We start from the raw sequence: 20,526 nt of genomic DNA, 5'->3' as shown, positions 1-20,526 counted from the left end.
TCTTTATGTGACTGTTTTATATATATATATGTTATATATAGCTTTTTGAAAGTTTCAAATATTTAATAACAGTAAAATTAGAGTTGTATTACAAACCTTTCTTAAATAGCCATTGTACAGTTTCATAGCATTGATGTCAAGAGCCTGTTTTCATATTTCCAACAAAAATCTCTGAATTTTATTTCCTTTTTCTGCCATTTCACACTATCCCATGCCTTTTTTTTGTTTTATGATTTCATTGTGCTTCATAAAGTTAAATACGTGCTCCCGAAACATCCTGGTTAACAGCTTGCTGCCATTGATGGGAAAGAGCTTGGCAATGTTGGGGGGATTTTTTTGCAGCAGGAACTCTTGCTGGTTCTCAGGTGTCTTTGGAGGTCAGTGGTGTTAAGTCGGTGAATAAACATTCTTTCCTGTGCGTATATATGAAGAGCTTGATTTTTCTCCCCTCATCCACAGGCAAGTGAAAGACCAGAATAAGAAGGTAGCAAACCTGAAGCACAAGGAGCAGGTGGAGAAGAAGAAAAGCGCGCAGATGCTGGAGGAGGCCCGGCGCAGGGAGGACACCCTCAGCGACAGCTCCCAGCAGCTGCAGGTGGGCAGGGGGCCCGGGCCCTGGGCGAGCAGGTTCCCTCCCCGCTTGCACGTGGCTCACTCTCCATCCTCCTCCTCCTCTCTCTCTAACCCTGCCCGCTGCCTTCCTCTCAGACCACCTGTTTAGCAGGAAAGGGATGGCTTTAAATAGAAAAGGCAAGTTTTATTCCACAGCTTTGTGAGGAAACCTCAGCAAAGGAGAAAGTCCGTCTCCTCAAGGGGATCCCGCCTCCTTGGTAAGTTCAGTGTCCGTGTGATGAGTGGGGTCTGTTGAGCTTCAGGTGGTCAACGTAACGCTTGGCCATTTTCCTTCATTAAAGTGCATTGCCAGTCTTGGTTTGTGCCTGGCTTCCTTCTTTGTTCCATCTTCCTTTCCTTTTTCCCCGCACCTTTCTTACCTTTTCCCCCCTCCCTCTTTCTTTCCTTACTTTTAAAAAAGTTCAGTTTAGAGAGTGTATTTCAGAGTGTATACAGGATGTATTAAAACATACTTTTTTACTTCACTGGAGACATAATCGATGTTTGGACCTAATTATTCACAAGAGTAAGTTAAACCAGACTCAGTAACAAGAGTAGCAGTGACCACGTAAGTGCCGGCTGTGTGCCCAGTGCTCGAAACCAGGGCCTGGTCATTCACTGTTTCTAACCTTCACTAGTCCAGAGGAGCAGATGGGTTTTGCACATTTTACAGATGAGGAAATGGTCTCAGAGAAATTGAATCACTTACCTACATGCACACAGCTTCCTTAGTGGCTCAGCTGTGATTTTAACTGAGACTCCCTGGATCTCTCGCCTGTCTGAATGAAAGTTTAAGTTTAGAGAATGCCATAGACGTGGTGGAAATCTCTAAAGCTCCTGCCAAGACTGCTAGCCACTGCCAGGTTGTTTTTCTCTCATTATAGTTTCTAATTGGTATGATAGTGTTTATGCCACATTGCATAGCCACAGAAATCTTTACTGGAGAGATTTGGAGGAGTTATCTGTTATGTAGAAACCATTTCTAGGCTTTATAGCAAATTCATTTCTGACCTGAAAATCCGACTTTTTAATTCCCTTTTTCATTCCTCTTTTATATAACTTTGCTTATAAAATACATACTCCTTATAGAAACAGTATAAATTTCCTCAAATATACCAACTTTTGAAAAAAGCAGCATACCAGTTTTCCCTCACCCTTGCCAATAACGGTTGATACTATAAATTTTCTTCCTCCCTTTTTATTTTTTAGTGCCAGTCTGATGGGTGGAAAATATTTAATTTTTGTTTTAATTTATATTTCTCTGATTACCAGTGAGGCAGAGTATTTTTTCATGTCTTATATTTTCACTTGTTTATTAATGTAATTAAATCTACCTCTGTCTTCCATGGTGGCTTTTTCCCTGTGGATTTTTTGCTTAGTTTATCCCCATTTTGAGAACATATAAATATTTACCTATAAATATTTTTAAGTTGTTTTGGGCTTTCATTTTTAACCTTTACTTTTTAATTTAAATAATTTTAGGGCAGTTTGTGCTGTGAGGGTCTTATTTTTTTCTTCATTGCTAACAATTTCACTAGAGTATTTATAGAAAATTATTTCACTGCTCATAAGTTTGAATTGACATCTTTATGGTTTATGAAATTGTTTAATCATTAGGCTGTTTCTAGGATTTCAGTTCAACCTGCTTTCTGGACTAGGATCGCATTGTTTTTAATTATAGAGAATATTTATTTGTTTTATAAGACAAGCCCTTCTTTATGGCAGCGCCTTACCCGTTTCATCTGTCTCATTCCCCCCACCCCCGCCAGATAATGGTTTCTGCTACCAGTCTGTCTTTGTAAACCGAAGCGTGCCCTTTTAATCTTCTGTCAGGTGTTACAGTAACACCAAAAGTGCTTTCATAGGTCATCTCTTGTTTCCTCTTTATATAACCCAACAGATAAGTGAATCAGATTATTTGTTTATATATTACATGTAGATAAAACGAATTTAGAGTGGATGAGTGACTTTTCCAAGGTGTCTCAGTAAGTGACAGATATTCAGGTTATGAAAAATGATAGCTGACGGCCATATGCAAGATACACATGGATGCAATTCATTCAAATATGTGAAAAGAGCACTGGACTACAAGCGGGACGCTTTGGATCTGATCTCAGCTCTTTTACTCACTAGCTCTGCTACTTGTTTCTTAACTGTGTCATTGCAAATGACAACTCAGTGGTGGTGAGTATCCCTAGGACCCTACTGTGATCTCTAAATATGAGTCTCCACTGAAAGGCACTAGGGATTCTTGGAGAAATGGCTAATGGTAGAATCCGTGGGGGAGTAGGGGAGTAGAAAAGCAATTGTTTGAGGATTTGTATTTTTAAAAGTTCTCATTATCTGAATTTGTTTTTGTTTTAAATTTCTGAATATACATATGGGTCCATTACTGATGTTTTCATGAAATAGGTGAAGTGAAGGAAAGGAATTATTGTAGTATTTCCAGTATGGGCATAATAGTAATTCGAGGATTAAAAAATATTTTTTATCATGTTAAAAACAAATGCTTTATAACTAATGTTTTGAACTTTGATGAGTAATGAATATTTAATCTTTATCAGATGCCACCTTGGCTTCCAAAGATTAATTATGCTTATCATGTTAATAAACACACAGTGTGTTTTCTTTTGTTTGTGAAGAGTAAAGCTTGGTTTAAACGAAAAGGTTCGTTTTTGCCTTTTGTTATTCAGTGACTGCCAGTTATGGCGTTAAGTTCATTGGTGACCTCACTCTTTCTGGTTACAGTTGGTCACAAAGCAGTGGTATTACTTTTTCATTTAACTTTCTTTATTCTGGAGAATACTATACATTTTAAAAAGTACATAAAGCACACACACACACTCACATGCACAGTGTGAATAATACATGTAAAGTGATTGTCTCAAGGAATTGGAATACTGCTGGCGTCCCAGAAATCATTTATATATTCCTTCCCAATCATCATTTCTTCCCTTCCTTCATTATTGTGACTTTTATTGTTCTTTGCTTTTCTTTACAACCTGTGTATATATTTTTAATAAGTATGGATTCATTTTGCATATTTTTGCTTTACATAAATAGAGTGATCATATTTATTCTTTTGTGGCTTCTTTTGTTCAACATCTTGTGTGAGGCTTATCCTTGACAGTTGTGCGTAGCATTTGCACATTCGTTGTCCTTGCTCTTCTGTGTGTTTTTTCTTTAATTCAAAATTCCATGTTTTATTTTGAAAGTGTTCTAAAAAGGTATCTTCATTTTGTTCTAATTTTCCATTTTTTAAAATACTTCAGGTGGAAATAAAAGTATTTCTTTTTGGCATAAAGTGAGTTTCGAGATAAGTTGTTACTTTGTTCTTGGCTCAACACATTAAAAGTGTCCTGAAGAGATTAAAGAGATTCCTTACATATGAAATGAAAATGCTACCTGAGAATAGAGGGAATTGCGGGATCTCACAGGCTCTAAACACTGCTGCTGTTTAGCATGGCCTTAGTTGTGAAGGCACTCGACTGCATCCTGTTTGTACTTTTGTGTTTTGAACAGTTATTACTATGATCTACATTAACTAGTCTCAAACTTTTTGGTTTTAGAAGCCCTTTTGTGCTCTTAATAATTTGTAAAGTCCCCAGAGCGATTTTTTTTTGTGGGTTGTAATTCTCATATACATATGCAGGTACTTACTGCCCCAGCTCTCCAATGTCTAGATGTATCTGAAGACACATCTCCAACAGTATAAAGATACATATACAGCTGACCCTTGAACAACACAGTTTTGAACTCGAGGACCCACTTATACACGGACAGTTTTCCATAGTAAATACTACAGTACCACACGGTCTGTGGTTTGAAGCCATGGATGCAGAGGAACCTCCTATGCGGAGGGCTGACTATAATTATACTCAGATTAAGCCCCGTGTTGTTCACAGGTCATGTACACAAGGTTATTTGCAGTACTGTACTAATTGCAAAGTATTGCAGACAACCTAATTGCTTATAGATAGGGGAGTGCTTGAATCCACTGTGGTGCGTCCACATTGGAGACTGGCAGCTCCAAAAAGGAATGAGGGAGATCTCTAACGAACTGATGTGGAGTGATTTCCAGGACATCTTGTCAAGCCGGGGCGGGGGGTACACAAAAGACTCTCGGTAGTCTGCTGCTCATTATGAGAGAACACACATATATCTGATCTTTTTGCCAAAGAAAACAGGAACAATAATCTAGAAACAAAAGAGACCAGTTATCTAAGGGAATGGTTGGGAGGGGATTAGTAGAAAGAAGGGGGAAGGGGATGGGGGTGGTAGGTTTGAGCAGAAAGTGACACTTCTCTTTACCCTTCTCAAAAACTAGATAAATAAAACCAGTCAAGGTGTGGGGTTGGGGGAACCCCAGAAGGAGTACAAACCCTAACAGATGAACCAGTTTTATAAATGAGTAACATAACTGCCCTCAAAGGGGTGGGGAAGAAGGGAACAGACCTAAGGAGCTTTGGAAGCCATTTTCTTGAATACTGTGAAGCTAAAGACAGAAGAACTGTACATAAATGTTGTAATAATAAAGAAATATATTGTAGATAATGAAGGCTGAGTTTTTTCATTATTCAAGAAAGAATAATGAAAAAGCACCTGGGGTGCTAGACCGGAATCAAATACTAGTAAGAACTCACGGTGTTCAATTTATATGCAGACAGGGAGGTATAGAGATGCTGATGTGTGTCTACAAAATGCATAACCTCATTCCCATCGTGAGAAAATACCAGGCAAATCCAAATTCTGGGACTTTTTACAAAATAACTGGGCAGTATATTTAAAAATGTCAAGAATTTGAAAGACAGGGAAAGACAGACTGAGCACTGTTCTAGATGGATTGGAGGACACTTAGAAGAAATGTCAACTAAATGAAATGTGGGATCCTGGGTTAAATCCTGGAACAGATAAAGGACATTAGGGGAAAACTGATGAAATTAGAATAAGATCTGTAGTTTGGTAAACAGTATTGTGCCAATGTGAATGTCCTAGCTTTGATCATTGTGCTGTGGTTATGTAAGCTCTTTACAGGAGGCTAGGTGAGGGGTGTATGGGAATGCTGTACTATTTTTGCAACTTTTCTGTATGTCTGTAAATAGTTCAGAATTAAAATTTTATTAAAAATAGTCATTGACTCTATATTTCCTCAGCACTTTTAATCACCCACTTCACTTTCCCATCTCCTTTAAGCAAGTGCGTTATGAATTTCAGAAACATCTTACCACCAAACGTAATGATACAGGATAGATATCAGATAGATATCTTGGGCTTTTTTCATATACCATCTCTAAATTTGCAGTGCAGATATTATTGTGTTCTCCATATTGTTTGACATCCTAAAGCCATCATTTAATTTAGAGTTCAGTTTATAGCAAGTTGACTATTCCAAAGATTTGACCCAAATCTCAAAGCCATGATGATATCGATAATAGGCTGTTATTATTAGAGTTGATATGTCTTGACAAGTCTCTGTCCCTCCAAGATATCAGGTTTAATTTTGCTCATTTTCTTTAGCCATACTTGATGTCTTGCATTTATTCAATATAAATTTATTGAATGCTCTCTAAGTGTAGAACTCTGTTGCTAAACTTTGGTTATGCAGTTACGAAAAGACATGTTCCCTGCCCTCTGGAGCATATTGTCTCATGGGGGAGAATATAATGATAAAACTTAGTGAACAAGTAAGTAGAAATTATGGTAAGTGCTGTAAGGAAATAAACCGGGCATGTGAAAGATAGTGGGGGAGGGAAAGATGGTGGGCAGCAAATTTAGGTAGAGCCATCAGAGATGTCCCTTCTGAGGGTATGACATGAAGATGAGGTCTTAAAAAGCAAAGCAGAGGAAACAGGGTTTAAAGTGGAGGGAATCCCTAAGGTAAGAAAAACCTTACCTTAGGTTGTTCGAGGACCAGAGTGTGGTGAGTGAGGTAGAACACAGGCACCCGTGTGTGTTAGTCATGCCGGACCTTGTAGGCCATGTATGAAGTTTAAATTTTATAAGTAGCGAAACACCTTAAGTAAAGATGGACAGGATTTGATTTGCATTTTGAGAGTACTGTTTTTTTTTTTTTGCAGTATTTGGACAACGGATTAGAATGGGATAAGAGTGGTTATGAAGAAAGTGTATGTCAGTAAATATGTCTTGCACACCTGCTTTGTGTAAATAGTGATGATGAACATCGTCCCTCCTCCAAAGGAGCTCAGGTCATAGTAGGAGGCCCTGTAGTAATAATGAAGATGAGAGGTGATGATAGAGGTTTTTGGAGGCTCAGAAGAGAAAAAAAAAGAGAGGGTGGATTTGAGATTTGTTACATTTAGGTAGAACAGGCAAGAATTTCTCGTGGGTTGGAATGTGGGCACTAAAGGAGAGGAAGGAAGGGGGATGGCTCCTAGGTTTCCTGGCATGTGGAACTGGGTGTGTGGCGATGCCCAGTGATGAGATGGGCGAACCCTGAGGGTGAGGTCAACAGGTTTCCAGGGAAAGAGAACAAGTCCATTTTCAACATGTGACTGTATCTGAGAGATATCCTAATGGAGATGTCAAGCCAGCAGTTGGAAGTGCAGATTTGAAGTTTAGAGAAGTCTGGTGTAGTTTAATTTTGGAGACTTGAGCTTAAAAATCATATTTTAATCCATATGAATCAGATACCATCTAGAGATAAAATATTGACAGAAGAAAATGGAGTTAGAGCTGAACCCTTAGGATCCTCACCGTTTAGAGCTGGGACAGAGTAGGAGAGGGTGGTGCTCAAAAGGAAACTAAAATGAAGAGGCCAGTTGAAGCAGGAGAGAAAAAGGAGAGTATAGCATCACTGAAGGCAGGAGAGGATTGTTAATGCTACTGAGAGGCTGAGAAAGAGGACAGCATCCGTGTGTGGTCTGATCCAGTGTATCCAGGATGGTCAAGAGAGAAAGTACCCAGCGATCCCCCCTGCTCTGGGGAAAGGGGTGCCTTACATTCTGCCCTGTTGACCTTGGGCATAGTAGATGGTCCCACATCAATCCAGATACTTGCCTTGGCCAGTATTTCTGTGACACGCTCACCAAAATTCACTGCCCCTCGCAAGATCTTTGGAATATCTTAGGTATATGCGTGACTATTCTAAGACGTGGTTATACAATGGGTATCTAAAGAGTTTCTGCCGTGGTCCTTGCATACTAACATTTAAACTATTTTACAATTCCAGTTGATATTCACAAATAAAGGACATGAATGATAAAAGCAATGAGGCACAGATTGGTGACAGGCCTTTCCTACTATCATGTTTTCCTACTATAATGTTTTTCGATTATAGCGCCTCTTCTGTTGACAGTCTGCATTGAATTTTGCCAGGCTTTCTGTTTCCACTACTCAAGAACTTAGCTCTGTATTAGTTACATTTAGATCTGAGTTGTTTCATTCACATTTTCTGTAAGCCATGTTTCACTGCAGTTGGCTACATCAGATTTCAGAATAATCTGTGGTTATCCTCAGTAAACATTTATTGAGTGCCCGTTGTGGAATTGTCATTCTGCTGAGTGCGGTAAGGATATAGAGATGAATAAGAATTTTTTTCCCCCCTGTGAACATTAGATATGCTTATTAAAACATTTTTTTGTGCTGGATATGTGAAAAGATGTGCTGTGGTGGAGTTCATAAGTAATTGCTGTGTGGAGAGCTGGAGTTAGGTAAATCCCAGCAACAAGAGCCTCCCAAATAAGCATTATATGGAAGCATAATCTTAGCTGATTTGACTGATGGTCATTTTGGGATTAGAAAAGCTTTGTACTGAAAGCCTACCCATCTTTTAAGGTTCAGATCAAATGTTCCCTCCCTTGTAAAGCCTGCCTAAATCCTTGCAGTGGGAATTAATCACACTCTGTGTTGCAGTTCCATTACAGCTTGTTTCTGCTTTGATTTCAAGGCTTATTTTCTTCCCTTGTATTATATGCTGTTAGTTTGTGTGTTGTTTCCCCGTATATTTGAGTTTGGGAACCCTGTCTTGGTACTTTGCCCATTGTTGGTTCTCTATAAAATTGTTTATTGATTTCAGTTGGATCAATAGATGTCAAGACCTCTCATTCACAAGCATCTTAGCCTGCCCTTGGGAGCTTCCTGTCAACCAAATCCTTTAAGTATTTCTAGCCTCATTTTTAGGTGAGATACTCACTAGCATAGCTACTCTATTCTGTACGACCTGATAGTGTTGGTGTTCCTTAAATATAGTTTATTGGTTTTCTAATTTATGCTCTTCTACTTATGCAGTCTTCTTCCTGTGGATGTCCAGTTTTACTGCCTGAAGATTCTGGCTTAAAATTAACTTTTGTTGATGAACTCTACCCTGTTCTTGTTATTGTCTTATCTGTTGTTCCTCAGCCTGTACGTTTAATTATATTTTATTGTTTTATATTTTTCAATACATTGTTTTAGAATTGTTCCTGTGTGATTTAATCATTTTTCTCTGCCCGCCCCCCCCCGACTAATTTATATCTGCCTTAGGTTAAGGGCTATTTTTAAAACTTCTTTCTAGCCTTTCTTAATCTTTTACAGAGGCAGCTGTTCATTAATTACAGCTACAATTATTGTTATAAGTAATAAAAATTAAAAATTTAGTTACAAATTTTAAAAATTTCGTATAATGATATTATATTTAGCACCCTAATATTCTTTAAAATTTCACAGGTTACCCTCTAAGGGCCTCACATATTTTAACAAAGGAAATGCCATCTTCCCTTGGTTCAGGATGTTTACCTTTTATATATTTTTATTTTTTCAACAGTGACACTTTGTCTTTTGACAGAACTGCAGGTTCTAATGCGGCAAAGCAGACTGAACTGGGGGTGGTGGCTCATATCAGTAGTGGTTTGGTGCTTTGTTTTTATTTATGACAAAGATAAGTATCTGAATTTAACCTTGAGAGAGAGGACTGTCAGGGAGATTAATGGGACTGCTGAAAGAACATTGTGAGCCAGCTCTCCTGAGACCAATGACTATTAAGAATAAAGTTCAAAGAAAGTGAAAACAATAGGAACAGATACGGGGAAAGCAGCTTTACATGTATTTAGGCATATTCTCCTCTTAGATGCAGAATCAGTGAAACATTTGTGTTTTTCTTTACAGTTGTATTTTATTTGCTCTACCTACAAAAATTTTTTTTTTCCATTTTGGTAAGAGTTTTTTTTTTTTCTTTCTGAAATGAAGACCACTTATCCTTGCTTTTCCCATTGACCATGGGGATAATGGTTTAAGATAACCTTTTAAAAAATTGATTATCTGACATCCTTCCAGAAATAGTATGTGATGTGTCACATGCAAGATACCTCTGATGTATTAATGTTCTTCTTGTTTTTGTAAAAATAAATTTTGATTTCTTCTTAACAGACCTTCTTGACCTATTTAAAGATTTAATTCTATATCCTTTCTTCCCTTTGGATTAGTTTTTTTCTTAGGGCTTTTTCTATCTAGCATATGAGCGTAAGTGGGTTTTTATGGGGTTCTCAACAAATATTAAATGGAGTTAGGGATTATATAGGAAAAGAGTACATACAAATCAGCATCTGTTTTTACAACCCTGTGGATAGTTGCTGAAATTAACTTGAAAATTGTGTTTTCCTGCAGGTAAAGCACCTACTCATATTGTTGGCACATGTGCAAATTTTTAAAGCTTTTGGCTCAAACTGTGCCACTTCTTACCATTTAGGAAAAAGGCAAAACAAGTCTTAAAATGACTTTAAGAAGTTCTGCCATGTTTGAAATGTCCTCAATAGACATGTTTTCCTCTGGACAAAATTCAGTTCCATTTGATAGCCAATGAAATTTACTGAAAGAATGTTTATTGATAGTACGATTGTGTAGCCTACTAAGCTATTACCTGCAGTTAAGTTTAGCCCTCTTCTATGGGGACTTTTAATCACATCATTTGAGCCTTATTTCAGGAATGCTCCCCATAAAACAGTAAGTGGTTAAAGTTACATTTGTCATGAAATTTCTCACAAGTACTAGGGTCTCACTTCAGTGAAACATACGGTTTAATCCTTTCCTTTGTGTTATTGTGGAAACTCCTCCTTTGCATTTGGAAAGTAGAATCTCCAAAGGGATTCCTTTTATTTTTAAGAGAGAGCAGAAACAGGTGTATATATAGCACCTTTACCAAGACCTCAAAAGGCAAGAGACAGCCTCTTATGGACCACATCAGTTGTTTATTATATTAAGTAAAAGACTATCTTTGGGGTTTTGGGGGAAGACTTTGAAAATTTGTGCTTGTTCTTTTTTTTTTTTTTAAAGATGTATTTTATTGATTAATTGATTGATTGCTATGTTGGGTCTTCGTTTCTGTGCTAGGGCTTTCTCTATTTGCGGCAAGTGGGGGCCACTCTTCATCACGGTGCGCGGGCCTCTCACTATCGTGGCCTCTCTTGTTGCGGAGCACAGGCTCCAGACGCGCAAGCTCAGTAGTTGTGGCTCACGGGCTCAGTCGCTCCACGGCATGTGGGATCTTCCCAGACCAGGGCTCGAACCCGTGTCCCCTGCATTAGCAGGCAGATTCTCAACCACTGCGCCACCAGGGAAGCCCCCTGTGCTTGTTCTTTTTAATAAGCATTACTGATCAGAGGAGACGTGTCCTACGATTTGGTAAACCCCATGTCCTTGCCTGAGCTTCTTTCTGTTACCAGCTACCAGAATTTTCAAGATGAGAACCTGGCCAGTCTATGTGGGATATTTGTACTCGATGTTCCATAAAAGTTATTTATATAAAGCATCATTTTATACATATATGTTTCCATTTCCTTAATGAAATGCATCTGCTTTTGTTTTGACTTTGATTTTTAACAATTTGAACTGTGAGAGATGTTTGAGGGACTTTAAAGAGAACAGGGGGAGAAAATATCTTTACATTTGAACCCAAAGCATTTCCTTAAACCAAAAAGTGGTTGGTGTGTAACCAAATTCTGTCTCTGTGTTAGGCTAGCTTTCTTTTCTTAAAATTGACTTCATCAATGCATCTGGCTTCAACTTTTCCTCCCCACTAAGCATCTGAGCAGTTGGTAATTGAATTCTGACCTGTTGAATGATTTTAATGAAATCTTCCACATGTGTATTTATGTTTGAGGGATGGGGAGGAGGTATAGGCGGTGGGGTTGAAGGTGATGAAGAAGGAAGCATGGTCTCTTCACAGTAAGGATAATGGATAGCAGTTAACATTAATATCTTTCAGAGCACGTTAAACTCTCTGGTAAGTGGTGTTTACCCCAGAGGAAGTGGCTCTTAATGTTAAGCTGAGGGAATGACCTCCACTGGCAGGGCCAGGGCAGGGGGATGAGTGGACGTGGGGGGCTGTTCCCTCAGATATTCATGAAATCTGCAGTGACCTTCCTTCTGCTGCTGAGAAAAGCTTAATGAGATCTGTCCGTATCAAGTGATTTCTTTTTATGTTACCGTATAGTGAGCCTTTTTTTTTTCTTTTAATTTTGAGGGAGCTATTTGAAGAGAACAAAAAATTAATTTTTAATTGCTGTTGTTCCTTTTTTCCTTTTGCCTTTGCTTTTCTTATTGAATGTTTGATCTAAAGGCAAGGCAGTGGGGAGTAGAGTCTTACAGCTGGTTTATAGCTGATGTTGACAGAGCTGATGTCAAGAAGTAAAGTTCAGAGGAGTGTTTTAGGGGAGTGGGATTATGGGATTTGCTAAAGGGTCCGGTCCAGTCTTCTTCTTCAGTTGCCTGAGTGAAGTTACAGCTGTCACAGCTTTTGCCCTAATCTTGTTTGAGTATAGGAGGCTTCTTGTTTAAAGATATGAGGAATTCTTTGGTAGCTTCCCCTTTCCTCTCGTTCTCCCTCTACCATCCCCCCAAAACTAGTCACAAAAACCACCTGCATTGAACCCTTTCCTCTGTGAATGAAGTGGTCTCATTGGACCCCAGCTAATAAGTAGAGTTGGCGTAAAGAGTAGACTTAATTATCATCAAAATTCATGAGGGATCAGGAGTTTATAGAGGGCTTTACTCAGTGGGAGCCAGCAAGACTCTGAATATTTCATTCTCATATTTTCTTAAAAAACTGGCTTGATTCCCCAAAAATGTGGAGGCTAAACGTATTAATAAACCTCTATAAAGCTCTCTAAACATTGACCCAGTAATTTTTTTCAGTTAAACTTTGATTGACTGGCATATTGTTGTGTATTCTTAGGACTGAACTGTCATTGGATTAGGTTGGGTTACTCTAATGTTTACCATAATCACAAGAAAACATCTCTCATTAGAACTCAGTCCAGTTACAGACTTTCTTCTAAATAATTCCTGACAGAATGCATATTTTGCTGATCTCATATCCAATGATATCTGATCCATAACCCAATTTTGTGATGTCTTCTGAATGTCTGCCTTTTACATTTTAGGTATGTTTGGATTTCGTTTTAATTTAGTATCATTTGGGTTCCACTTTAATATAATCTCATGACAAAAGCTGTGTCTTTGTAGTAAAGGCTCTGTTATCCTAACAGTTATTTTTCTCTCAGAAGCAGTTTTGTTAATCACTGTTTTCATTCTTCCTTGCTTCGTTGATAATCCAGTTTTCTTGTACTGGAGCTATATCCTCGGGTACCATGATGAAAACCATCTTCCAAGATGGCCCCAGAGCATCCTTACCTCTTGGTATTTGTGGCCTTGTGTGGTCTTGTGGCAGGGTTAGTCTTTGTGCACAGTAGAAAGTGTCAGATGTGATGATATGTGACTTCTGAAGCCGGGTCACAAGAGACATGGGTGCCCTGCCTTGCTCTCCAGGGTCACCTGCTCTGAGGAATGCCAGGTGCCATGTGGAGAGGAGCAGAGGCCCCTTGCCAGTGGTCATCACCAACTTGCCAACCATGTAAGAGGAAGCAGAGGACTGAATCGTGGCAGACATCTCAGCTGTCCCCCAGTGAGAGAACCTGGAACCAGACTGTTAGGTTAAGCTGCTCTTGAGTTTCTGACCCACAGAAACTGTGTGAGACAAAAAATGTTCACTGTTCTTTTAAGCTGCTAAGTATTGAGGTAACTTGTTATATTGATATACTAAATAGCTAACATAGGCACTGTATATCCTAGGTACTAAAGTGATCTGCCACATGCCTGAATTTTTCTTTTTCCTTTCAATTCACAGTTTGGTTTTCTCTGTTGATAGAACAGTAAGTGCTATTTGAATTTCTTTTACTCATGTTATCACTGCAGTAATTTTCAATCACTTGTTAGAGCTTTTGACAGTGTTTTCCATAAGGATTCCTACCTAGTACCTCATATTTATGTGCTAACAGGCTATGAACCAAGAGAAGAGTTATGAATTTATGTAAAACATGGTGTGTTGTATAGCCTTTTTTTTTTTTTTTTTTTTAATGTGGGATCTTCCCGGACCAGGGCTCGAACCCGTGTCCCCTGCATTAGCAGGTGGATTCTTAACCACTGCGCCACCAGGGAAGCCCTGTATAGCCTTTTATAGATACATTTCATATGTAAAAACTTGAGTGGTGTCCAGTGGAAACACAATGTGAGCACACGTATAATTTTGCATTTTCTAATAGCATCATTAAAAAACACTAAAAGGAAACAGATGACTTTAATTTTAATAATGCACTTAATCCAGTATATCCAAGATATTACCGTTTCAACGTATAATCGATGTGAAGATTATTAATGAAATATTTTACATTCCTTTTTTTGGGGAGGTAGTAAGTCTTTAGAATTGATAACACATCTTAGTTTGGACACATTGTAAGTGCTCATTAGCTACATGTGGCTAGCGGCTGTGTTGCATTGGACGAGACAAATGAGAAGCTATGACTTTATTCCAGGCTAGCTGCAAATCAGTAATGTGTATAAACAACAGGAATGAAGTTCTCGAACTTAACTTTAATCTCTGTCTACATCGAGTCCCAGTAAGTCATCTTTCTGCTTTCTGGATGCCTCAGAGCCTTCAAGCCTGTGGATCATCCCAGGGATAGACGGGGTTAGGGATCTCGGAGGGTCTGTGTAGATTCCTCCAGGATTACAGACTTGAGCGGCGTGGCTGCCTCATGATTTATGTTGAAGATGGGTGAATGTGGACTTCTTGAAAGAGAAAGTCTAGTTAAGACTGTAAAGCACATTCAGGGCCTCAGGCTGTACCTGGTACAGTCACTCTCAGAGCCACCAAGGAGTACTTGCCGGGGGCTCAGCACAACCCCTACTTCCTCGAGCCTGGGCCTGAGAGCAGGAGTGTACCGAGTCTGTTGTGTTTCACGGTTTCTGAAGTCCACCACTTTACCAAGTGACATTTTATTGCATCACACATATTCAGAGAAGCTGGTGGTCACTGTCACTTCTGCTCAAAGTGAGGGCAGTGAACAGATGAGAGATTTTTCTCTTCAAACCAAAACACACTGTTAAGTATAGTATAGATGAGCAGTTTTATCACCAGAATTCTGTGTCAAACTCTATTACCGAAATCTACTCACTACTATTTTTGTAGGTATGTGTATGTATACATGTGTGTGTGTGTTTGTGTGTGTGTGTGTGTGTGTGTGTGTGTATGAAACCATTTGCACAGAAAAGGGGACGGGGGACAGTTTTGAAAGCTCTTGGCTTGGTGCCTCAGACCTCGGCTGTTGAAATGTTTAAGCTTTAGATATCTTCAGAATCTTTGGGTAATAGCAGAACTTACGGCAACATTATCATTCCTTTAAAAAATGTTATTATTTGGAGTATCCCACAGTTACCTAAAGACTGGAAAGGAATTTATCATCATCATTTTGACCCACTCATGCAAATTATTGGCATGAAGAAATTCACAGGACTTTTTAAAAATTTTATTTTATTCAAGTCTAGTTGATTTACAATGTTGTGTCAATTTCTGCTGTACAACGGTGACTCAGTTATACATGTACATTCTTCTTCATATTCTTTTCCATTATGGTTTATCAGAGGACATTGAATATAGTTCCCTGTGCTGTACAGTAGGAGCTTATTGTTTATCCATTCTCTGTATAATAGTTTGCATCCACTCATCCCAGACTCCCCATCCCTCCGTCTCCCGTCCCCCCCACCCCCTTGGCAACCACAAGTCTGTTCTCTGTGTCTTCACAGGACTTTTGAAGAGAAAACTGAAGAGCACAGTGGCTTAAAATTCATACTTTTTTTTTTTTTAACTTTTATTCCTTTTTGCCGTTAGCACTGACTTGTGACACACTTGTCCGGTCAGCTCTTCTCTTTCCATGATAAATAGTTAATATGTTTAGAGTATCAGTATCTGAAATAGTCACCACATTTATAACTATTTCCAAAAGTTCTCTATGTTCTTATTAATTGACTTGGCAGTGTGCGCTATTCTTTTAACATTTTTAATTTCATTTTGATTTTTTTCAGAACAATATATATTTATATCGTATACAAAGCAAGGCAGTGCTGCACGGCTCATCTGCCTCGTTCTTGTCTAACCTTGATTCCTGCCCCTCAGAGACGACCACTTTCACCTCTTTGGGTTGTTTCTTCTGCTGTTTACTTCCACTTTTTTATTGTTATTTGATTATTTTTCTCATTTGGACATTAGTTATGTACTGACTTCTTATCCTGAGTGATGAGGAATTGGCTTTTTTACACAAGTCACCCCACACTCTTCCCTCTCTGTCTTTCCAATATAGTTATATCAAGTTTTGCATTATTGTGACCAAGGCACGTAGTGTATTACGACTTCACTTCCTTTATTGGACTTGTAGTTTTTCCTGGTGGTGGTAATTGGTTGGTTTGTTTTATTAGTTATTTGTATACATATCACCAGTTTATTCCCAGATTCCTTTCTCCAACCATGACATTCCTCCCAATATTGTTACTGTTGTAAAATACATCATCCCTTATTAATTAACCTCAGGTAATCTCTACATGCACTTTTTTCTTGGAAACATCTTTCCTGGAGTTTCTGTCCTCTACTTCAAACTGTACTTATTCTCCAGGCTTGTTGTCACCTCCACAGTTCCCTTCACCATGCATTTGAGACAGAGCACAGACCTGGTAGCTCTCTGAGAGTCTGTGATGTGGGGTAAAGTTTTTCAGACTTTGCATTCCACCCTCACATTAGATTGATAGTTTGGATGTAGAATTCTATATCAGAAGTCATCTTTCCCTTGGAGTTTTAAAGGCATCGCCTCAATTGTCTTCTAGTTTTCTGTGTTGCCATGAAAAATTCCACTGCCTTCCATTTTTTTATTCTTTGTGGGTGATCATTTTTGGCCTTTCTAAACTTTTTAAGATCTTTTCTTTTCTCTAGTATTCTAAACGTTACAAAAAAGTACCCATATTATAATCTAAGTGCAGAAAAATGTACTTAATCTTGAAGAAACAGTGAGGACAAGAAAGAATAATTATAAATATGACCTAGCAGTGTGGTTAGGGCTCCAATATTTGTAGAACTAAAAGGTTCTATTTATTTCTGGCATTGGCTCAATATTTTATTAAATGAAACAGATTTCAAGGTTTTGTTCAGTACAAAGGAAACCTCCTTGGTCTGCCTTAGCAGGTATCTGTTAAGATTCCAAAAACAAAACTGGAGCCAAATTTTATTCACTATATGGTTTCAGTAGTTGGACTTTGTTAAAGATGGTGGGGGGTATTTGATTTGCTATCTTCATTTTTCTCGTTACTGCCCTGGTTTAATATGATTTCCTTAGAGCAGATGGTCCCATACTTAGTTTTATACTGAGATGTAACATGACTTACAGTATCTCATAAAAATTATTCAGCAGTCTTCTCCTTTTCTTTTTATTTGTGGTTTCACTTGGCTTCTGTTTTTGTTTTTGTCATGGAGAAAGATTTTGAACCAGGCTTTGCCATTAGGTCCAGAAAACTTTTAAATAAATGACCTTGCACACATAGCTCATCTGGTAGACTCTGGTTTTAACACTGGTTTCAGGGAAACTTTCAGTATGAAAACCTGCACTGATCATCTGCCGTATGACAAATTACTAATTATTCTCACTCTAAAAAAAAGTTTTACTGATAAAGCCTCAAAGCTGTTTTTTGGCCCGTGCAGAAGAGCAAGTAAACCTGTTTGCTTGAAATTGGGTTCCTGGGAAGTTATTTGGAATAACTTTTTCAGCTTCATTTTAGGTTAGGATACCAGAAGCCTCTCAGGAGATCTCCAGAAGACAGTTTAAGGGTGAAGGATGCAGTGGGCTGGACATAAACATAATACTGAGCTAGTCACAGCTAATTGATAACGGGAAACATTTGTGTTTCTATTTGCTTACAGGAATCTGTAATTCAGAATCCCGTGTTACTACAGGTGTAGTTATTCATTAGAGAATTTGACAGGACTGTGCCGATCATTGCATCCATTCCTTTCCACTTAACCCTTCTGTTACATTTCATTTTCTTTGAATCAAGAGAAACTATGTTGGACTTTGTTTTCACGGGAGTCATCCCTTGTCTCTCTCTGCTTGGCCTCGTTGTAGAAACCCTTATTGTACTCCGCTGTTAATGGCAAGCAAACTGGAAGCATTTAGATTTCAACAAAGAGCATTTTTTGATGTAGCTAAACTGCCCTGCATAAAACAGAACCTTACTTAGGGACTAACTCAGAGTATTTTATAACATTATCTCCGAGAAGAATGAAAACTTACAAAAAAAAAAAAAAATGAACATACATCATCAAAATGTGAATATTCTTTTTCCTAAATCTCTTTTTTTTAATTGAGAAAAATGGGAGAGAGCAAAAGATATAACAACTTTTTATTAGGAAGGATGTTAAATAATAGATGCCATTCCATCACAGTTGGGAGAAAAATCTGACTTACCTTTGAGAGATTTCAGTTCTAGATTTCTGAAGACAGAGTTGTCAAAAAAGGACTTTCTTGTACTTTGTACTTATGAAAACTGAACTACAATAAGATCAAATAAGAGTTGCATAGATAAAAGACAAAATCCTTTGGTATCTTTTGCTGGTATGAGTGTTCAGAAAGTTGGAGAATGAATGGACAAATCTTGTTCTTTGTTTCATCTATTAATAAAAGGCAGCACTTTATTCTTAGTCTTCTGGTTCTATAGGAATTTAAAGAAGAAATGCTTAGAATAATCTGATGAATCCAGTTCTTCATACTACTTGAAAACTGTTTCATTTATTCTTCTTATTTTAAGATCGTCTATCTTACATGATTTTAAAGTCCCGTAGGATTTTGTTTGTCTTTCTGGTAGAAATCCATATTTACCTCCCCAAAAGTTACTTCTTAGACTTGTGTAGAATATTAGGCCTAGTGGGTTTTGGTTGTCTAACCAAATTACTCATCCTTAGCCAGACCAGTTACTTACCACCAGTTATTTTTAGTTTTCTTATATGAGATTGAGAGAAAACTTTACTCTCTTGAATTCATTAGGAAAAATCTCCTTTTGCATTTCTTTTTTAAAAAATGAATTTGCCAACAATTGTCTGTATGTAGCATATAATCTGACTGATCATGCTGTTTACTTAACTTTTTCATCTAGGCTTAACTTTGCAGGGAGAGAATGTTTAGCTATTGAGTCTTGTGACTTAGGCTTCATCAAAGCTGGCTTTAAGCCCAGTTTAGAGAGTAGTTCAAAAACAGCTTTGCATTTTTAAATAATCAAGCCCCTGCTGCCTATCTGCCTAACACAAACAATTTTCTTCTGTGTGTTATGGAGAAAGTCCATCACAGGTTTCTCTTGCTTAACTAACTTGACCCTTTGCTCTTAATAATATACTTCTTCAACCTCTTTACGTCTTTCTTCCCCTGTTTTATTCTTTCCTTTGTGTCCATATCTTTTTGGCCTAGATGTACTTCTGAAGGGAAGAACATTTTATAAGCACATAGCCCTTTCTTGATAAATGGCTCTCCTTGAGTTAATTAGTCTCCTTCACCTGGTCTTCCGTCGTTTTCCAGGACAGTCTCCGTAAGAAGGATGACAGGATTGAAGAGCTGGAAGAAGCACTAAGAGAAAGTGTACAGATAACTGCAGAGCGAGAGATGGTGCTGGCACAGGAGGAGTCAGCCAGGACCAGTGCTGAAAAACAGGTCTGCGATTTTTTACAGTTACGGCAGTGCTGCTGGTTAAAGGAGGGTGAAGCCCAGCCAGTATGGCTTAGGTGAACAGTACATAATGTATGTTTGCAGGGTTTCAAAGCACTTCACCGAGTGTAAGTATTTAGAGTTAAATAAGAATTAAAACATAGCCGTATTAAGAATTGATTCATGTTAATGCAGTCGTCTGTGCGTTCCATATTTGGGGCTGACTTGTATATATTGATGTTGTATATGCTGACACATCTGATGAGATGAAATTTAACTTGCCTGTCTTGTCACCAGACTGAGCACAACCCTGCTTTTAAATTAAATGGGAAAACACAAACACTTCTGAGTCAAAGATGTTGATTTAAATAGCAAAAGATTTATTTATTTTATAGCCTGTCTTGTTCACAAGAGCCGTTAAAGTTATAACAAGTTGAGGTTGGTAACAGGTATGAAGGACATAGATGTCATGACACCTGGGAGTCCCAGATCAGCATCTCAACCCGGAGGTGACTTGTTAAAGAATTCTGCTGTTTCTATTTGTTTTCTGTGTTTTTATATGTCTTTTTAGATTCTCTACCCTTGCTTTAAACTTTTTATTAGGAAGAATAACTAAAGGTGGGAGGTCTGAATGGAAGAAATAGTTTTAACAAGTGAAGGCTCTAATCTCAGTTCCCATTATGAGAGTATCATTTTTCCAGTGTTGTTTCCATCTCTTTGTTGGAGAAATATAAGTGCCAAACAGGTAAAAAGTGTTCAGTGAGAGGGTGACATGAATCTTTTGGGGAGCCCTTTGATCAGACCACCAGAGCTCTTGTGAGCTAGGGTAGCTCCGTAGCAAGGAAGAAGGGTACCTTTCAAAGCAGACGTGTCATGGTGTGTACCACCAGGCAGTCCCCTCATAACTTAGATA

The 20,526-nt window shown here is 38.2% G+C and overlaps 1 protein-coding gene across 5 annotated transcripts in view; it reads left to right on the top strand.

Moving 5' to 3' along the window:
- Positions 1-20,526, top strand: part of ERC1 (ELKS/RAB6-interacting/CAST family member 1) — a 420,180-nt gene that overhangs the window by 173,552 nt on the left and 226,102 nt on the right. For all 5 annotated transcript variants that reach the window (XM_068560632.1, XM_068560635.1, XM_068560636.1 and 2 more), the window contains 2 exons: positions 460-595; positions 19,488-19,619. In XM_068560632.1, coding sequence (XP_068416733.1) covers positions 460-595; positions 19,488-19,619 — 268 coding nt within the window. The remainder of the gene's footprint in view (positions 1-459; positions 596-19,487; positions 19,620-20,526) is intronic.

The sequence above is a fragment of the Eschrichtius robustus genome, chromosome 13 (assembly GCF_028021215.1).
Source record: "Eschrichtius robustus isolate mEscRob2 chromosome 13, mEscRob2.pri, whole genome shotgun sequence".
In the NCBI taxonomy this organism is placed as follows: Eukaryota; Metazoa; Chordata; class Mammalia; order Artiodactyla; family Eschrichtiidae; genus Eschrichtius; species Eschrichtius robustus.
Note: the sequence above shows the minus strand (reverse complement) of the source record. Positions and strands in the feature narration are given on the sequence as shown.